General features: G+C 36.7%; 1 protein-coding gene across 1 annotated transcript in view; it reads right to left on the bottom strand.

The window, feature by feature from the left end:
- Positions 1-1,004: 1,004 nt before the first annotated feature.
- The window catches only part of CFAP69 (cilia and flagella associated protein 69), a 30,082-nt gene continuing 25,086 nt past the window's right edge, over positions 1,005-6,000 (bottom strand). Inside the window, exons 21-23 of the mRNA XM_085310563.1 lie at positions 5,861-5,947; positions 3,602-3,706; positions 1,005-1,369 (exon numbers count right to left, since the gene is read on the bottom strand). Coding sequence (XP_085166689.1) covers positions 1,193-1,369; positions 3,602-3,706; positions 5,861-5,947 — 369 coding nt within the window. The 3' untranslated portion in view covers positions 1,005-1,192. The remainder of the gene's footprint in view (positions 1,370-3,601; positions 3,707-5,860; positions 5,948-6,000) is intronic.

The raw sequence follows: 6,000 nt of genomic DNA, 5'->3' as shown, positions 1-6,000 counted from the left end.
CCTTAAATGTTATGCAGATTAATTTGGGAAAAAAGTTCTAACAAAGCCAAGTTATACTTAAAAATTATCAATTAGCAAAGGGCAAGCATGAGAACRAAATTAAATTAGCATAGCTTAATTTAATTTCTCTGACGGTAAGTAATAGATGGCTGTCTTACTTTACAACGTAATGTTTAACAAACCTGTCCATGAGAAAATGCTTCTGATGATCGCTGGTAATTGGACATGTAGAGATGTTTCTACAGTTTAAGCATCATCTCCTATGGCTGCTTTATTTTATGCTGTTATTTCCTTTGTATTATTTTTATAGAAATTAAGTAGACAATTCTTGAACAAAAATCTCTGCTTTCATTTTTAATCCAAGTACTGCTATGTGTTGTTATAGGAGCAAACAGCTTGTGAAGAAACACAAACACACATGCAYCATACCTCTCATTCAGGGAAGTAAGAAAGGGAGTTCAAAACTAAGTTCTACATGATTACCTCAAATTTATTTCCATTTTTTTTTTTACATTTGCATTCAACAAAATGAAAGTTTGAACTTTTCTCAAAGGGCTGCTTATGTGCAGAAACGACAGACCACATACAGCAACTTGAGCGTCACAAAACACCTTGCAATGTCACTGCAGTTTATGCCATACTGCCGGATAGTAACTAATTTTGAAATGAGATAATGGCCTCAGGAAATCTTGCTCTATCAGAGCATYTGTCAAGAAATTCTGGCTATGCCCTAGAGAGAACAGAATTCAGAAATCCTGATGCTAAAGACATGTCCAAGAAACCAAATGGACTTGGAAAGCACTGCTGAGGTACAGTATCCAAAAGAACAAACCAAATGTATTTTCGTGAAGGTTTTGCCAGCCTGCTCAAGGAAGGGGATGCCTAAACTGCAATGTGTGCAGAGTGTACTTTTGTCAACAAAAGAGGGAAGTCTAAATAGACTTACTGACAGCGGATCAGGGCAACATGACACTAGCACACAAAATTATCRGACTTAACACACCTTTGTACCATACTGTGTGAAATATTTTATTAACAAACTATTACCAYGTTTACATTAGTGTAAGACAAAAAATAATTTTACTCTTAAGAACAACAATGCAATTTATTAAATCATTACAAACAGRCTATATCTTGTACATGAAATACACATAACGTTAACAAAAAATTAAAAGCACTGTTCAGAATAGTATTATTTTACAGATATTGAATTTTTCTTGAATGAGTCCAATATTTTAACTCTTTTGATCTTTTTTAAGGCTCCTCCATGAACAGAGAGCTTTCTAAGTGCAAGGTCTGTATCTGCCAGTGGCCCTCCAACTAAGTGAGGAGGTGTACTTTCTACAGTTACTAAGCGACCAGATCCAATCTGAAAAACAAAACAAATCCATTGCTTGACATTCATTTAGTATATAAAATACAATGAATGTTAAATCATGAGCTGGTCTCTTGAAAATATTTTTCAGTGGGTAGAGATGCATGCTGAGGTTATGTAGGTCCACTCAAACTACTAAAATAACAAATCTCTCCCACCAATGAAAAGAGTGTTTTTTCAGCAGATATCTTTAAGTACTTTTCTTTCAGGCCTTCATGTCTGATCTTAAGAATAGCTGAAAAGAAAACCAAGCCTTTTTTACAATAGAAGTTTGTTGTGCAATGTATTCTGTCATTGGGATTTGCACRTAATATCATTCACAGTTCTTGTTCTCAGATTTTCATTATACTTTAGCACTTGAGAGACAGAGAGAGAGAGAGATACACATGTGCAAGCTGCTTCTCAGTCTGCAACTGCTTATATCCACTGCTCCAGGAAAACTGTAAGACTCCAAGACTGAGACTACATTTTTCAGTCTCATTACTATTCTTCATACTGAATATGTTCAGGCCTTTGAATAAATTCCTTGAATGACAYCTCTATCTTCTAACCATGACATGCTAAAACAAACTGTGAAACTCTTAGAGTGCATGTGACTCATGCGTTCGATTATATGATCTTTATTTGTTGGCAACAAGCATCTTRGCTACTGAAAATGTTTAGCAGAGATAGAAAGACAACTGGTCCATGAAAAAAAAAATGCCAGCAATAGCTGTCATTCTTCCAAGCAAGTTTGCTAAAGAATTTTATCTGATGTTGCTGATGAGTTCATTTTCTTAATACACTCCTCCAAAATGGACTAACCTCTTCCTTGTTTCTGTCTATAGCTGTTGAAACATTGATTATAGAACTGTGAAGATGCTTTCTTGTTAAATTCTCTCTCTCTCCAAAGAAGTGGACAGTCTCGGCTTGAGGCCCAAATCTCTAACATAAAATCCAACTGCATATTTCTCTCCACCAAYAGTTTCCAGAATACTGGTGTTTCTATCTAAACTTTTCAGATTCTTTCTGTAAAATACGTCTGATGAACAGTCATACTGACACATCCATGTGAATATACCTTTTTTCTATTCCACTTCATCCYACATTCACAGATGTGTCCTTTCATATGTGTTTGCATACGTTTACAACAAAGATAATTTTCCTGCTCCGGCACTCYGAAATCATCCCCTTTCTTTATATTAAGCTCATCCTTTCTTCATCACATCAAACATGGACTGCCTCTTTTCTTTTACAGGATGCAGCCACCTTACTTGTCTTTACTCGTTCATGCCCCAAAGCCCACAATAATAGCCCCTTTTCCCTTTGTTAAACTTTGAAAACAAGCACCTCATGTTCTTTCCTCCTTCATCTCACATGTAGGAGTAACTCCTTATAAGCCACCATCAAGCTTTAAAATACTCCGTGGCTGTGACGTTTACATGGAAAACAGCTAGCTCAGAAGTAGGTAGTAACTGAAATACAAATTCTGTCTTGTCTTACCCAGCTTGTCAAAACTCAACATCCAGGCACATATTGTTATACCCCAGCAAGATCTTGACAAATTATTTGTGTTTTTTCATGCTTAAATTAAGAGATAGAAATAAGAAAAAAAAAATCTTCCCTGCAGATGTAGTGGATGGCTTATCTGCAAACAGTCAGGCAACTAGAAAGGACACCTTTGTTGACTGGATTAGGATTACACAGATTTACCCAACACTAAATGAAAAAAGGTCTTGATCTCAGCACGCTTTTCATGAAAGGCTTTCTTACAAGAGGTCCTTGTCAAGTAACATAGAGACCACCTTGCTTATACTTTTTTTCTGAGTATCTTTCAGATCTGATTCTCATTCTGACCAACTGCCTGTTGTCATGATATGTCAGAGAGGGAAGTGGTGCTTTGCTGTTTACTGGATGGAGCCTTGTGCATATATCTAAAAATAAGATGGAGGCAATTTCTCTATCAAGAGCTTTTGCAGCACATTTTCACAGTCTTTGTAGGCTTAATCAGTAAGATATATAGATATATAAAAGACTTTTTGTTAGTGCCTTTTCCTGATGACACTGTTTCTTTTAATCCCTGAAGAACTTTCAACTACAGGAGATAATGATTGTCTCTTACATGCATGGAGTTTTTCAGCATAAAATTAAAAGAAAGAGTAAGGAGCAGCACATATACAAGCAGAATAAACCTTAAACCATTTACATATTAATGAAAATAAATCAGCATTATTTGGGATTACTTACTGTTGTACCAAGGCCTTTAATATCAGTAGAATGGACRGCTACATTTTGAGACTTTGATTTAGATCTAGAAGCCTCTATTGATTTTTCCTGAAGCCTTTTTGCTTTCTAAAAAAAGTTGGGAAAAAAAAGCCCGAATTATTTTAATCACAATGAATTCTATCATTTGTACCTGTTAGAAAACGTACAAATAATATAACAAAATAAGGAGGTATCATTTTTGCTGGCCTTTAATAGTGAGTACCACTATCAAGAATATCATGAGTAGCAGATTCATCCCAAATTGAATAAGTCTATATACTTACAACCAGAAGTTATGTATCAGATAAGAGTGTCCACTAACATTCCATCTTTCTATAGGTATCTTTGAATTCTGATGGCAAATTACTAATTAATAGAATTGGAAACATTCAGCTGACCCAAATTTGATTTTATAGGATATTTCAATTAGGAAAAAAACAAACTAGATCATTTCATTAAGAAAAGGAAATATGATTTCTACACAGAGAATCATAGCTTAATTTAGATTGAAAAGAACCTCTGATCATCTGCCTTGTTCAGAAATGGTGGCACTGTGCCCTGGTTATTGAGGGTGCTGCCTGTGCTGGGGTCACCCTTGTCTCATAGCTTATTCCTTCCGGTGGAGCCACCCTGGACTTGCTGCTCCTTTTGAGCATTCCTCAAGCTCAGCAAACCCAGCTCTCTCAGCCTCTTCTTGTATGGCATGTGTCCCAGCCCCCTAATCATTTTAGTGGTTATCTGCTGCACTCCCTCCCTCTGGTTTGTGACTCTCTCTTGTACTGGGGCCTGAAAACAGAATAAACATGCATGGCTTCTTAAGTGCCAGAAAGGAATAATCACTTGCATTCTTTCTAAATCAGCSTGGTATGCTGTTAGCTTTCATGACCACAAGAGTACACTGTTGACTCATGCTCAACTCATCATCTCCTGGGATTCCCAAAGCTGCTACACAAGYCAGTCCGCAGCCTGTAATGATGCATGGCAATGTTACTCCACCCCAAGCACAAAACTTCTCATTTTCCTTTCAAATTCATGAGATTTTTGTCAGTCCATCCCTCCAGCCCTCAAGGTCCTTCTGAATGGCAGCCCTAAACGCCAAAATACGGACTGCTTCCTCCAGTTTGGTGTCACACACAAACTTGAYGAGCATGCCTTGTGATCCACTACCCAGGTCATTAATGAATTTGTTAAACAATATCAACCCTATTATTAACCTTAGGAACATCATCCAAAACTGGCTGCCAATTAAGCTTCAACCCCTGACCACTGTCCTAGCCTAGCACTTCACCCAGATTTCCATCTAACTTGTAGTCCGTATCTCTCCAATTTGGCTACAAGGACACTGTGCAAAATTGTGCTGAAAATCTTACTAAAGTCAAAGTAAATGACATTCACTGCTCTTGYCTCCTCCACAGAGCTAGTAATTTTATCACAGAAGCAACAATGTTGGCTGGGCATGATTTGTCCTTGATCAAGGACAAGACCAATTGTTCCCATTCGCCTTCTTGTCTTTCATGTGCTTAGAACAGTTTCCAGGAGTATTTGCTCCATAATCTTTCCAAGGACTGAGTTGACAACTGAGTTTACACTAACCAACCTGCAGTTCCCCAGACCTTTTTTTCCGTGCCTTTCTGATTTCTAATTCTAGCATAGATCTTTACTAAAGGCCAGGTAGGCACTCCTGTATTCTCCTTTGTACGTCCTTTGGGAAATGAAGAAAAATTAAATTCAGCTGCAGAACATTTCTTTACGTTTGACTTTATTCCTTCCTTAACTTATGCTAGTTGTCTAATCAACATTCTAACATTTGTAATATTTTGGAAACACATAACTGGCTAAAAGAAGCTCCTTTCACCCAAAAATATTTCCTATGTTGAAAGGTATCTGCTGTACTAAAAACGGGGATGAAGTATTAGGAAAAATAAAGAAAAGTAAGAATGATTATCTTCTTAGTTTCAACTGTCTCAAGACAACTACGTTTTCATATATCTAATTTTAACAGTGGCATAAAGAATGCCGATCCCCAAGTTGTCACGGTAAACAGAAGAGTTTATGGTGACACTCAAAGATTGCATAGCTTTGCCAATATATCCTGTGGTTTGTTTTATTTTCTTCCTGTGAACATAAAATCTAATATAGYTTTTATTTGAACACCTTCATAATTAAGAAATGTGTTTGGAACTTCCCATTTCTTATAACCACACTGAACATAAATTTCTCTTCATCACTCAAATTTCTTACCTTTAGTGCCTCATAGTTCGAAGTTCGAGTCAAGAAGTTCTCCCAAGATTTATTTACCATTTCCCTTTGCTTATGGATACTGTGAATCTGTAATGTGAATGAGATTTAGGAAATATAACACATTCTTATTCCTATTCAGC

Source organism: Rhea americana, unplaced genomic scaffold (assembly GCF_003343005.1).
Source record: "Rhea americana isolate MKP2758 unplaced genomic scaffold, rheAme1 scaffold_32, whole genome shotgun sequence".
In the NCBI taxonomy this organism is placed as follows: domain Eukaryota; kingdom Metazoa; phylum Chordata; class Aves; order Rheiformes; family Rheidae; genus Rhea; species Rhea americana.
The sequence above is the reverse complement of the archived record's forward strand: the minus strand, read 5'-3'. Positions and strand labels throughout refer to the sequence as shown.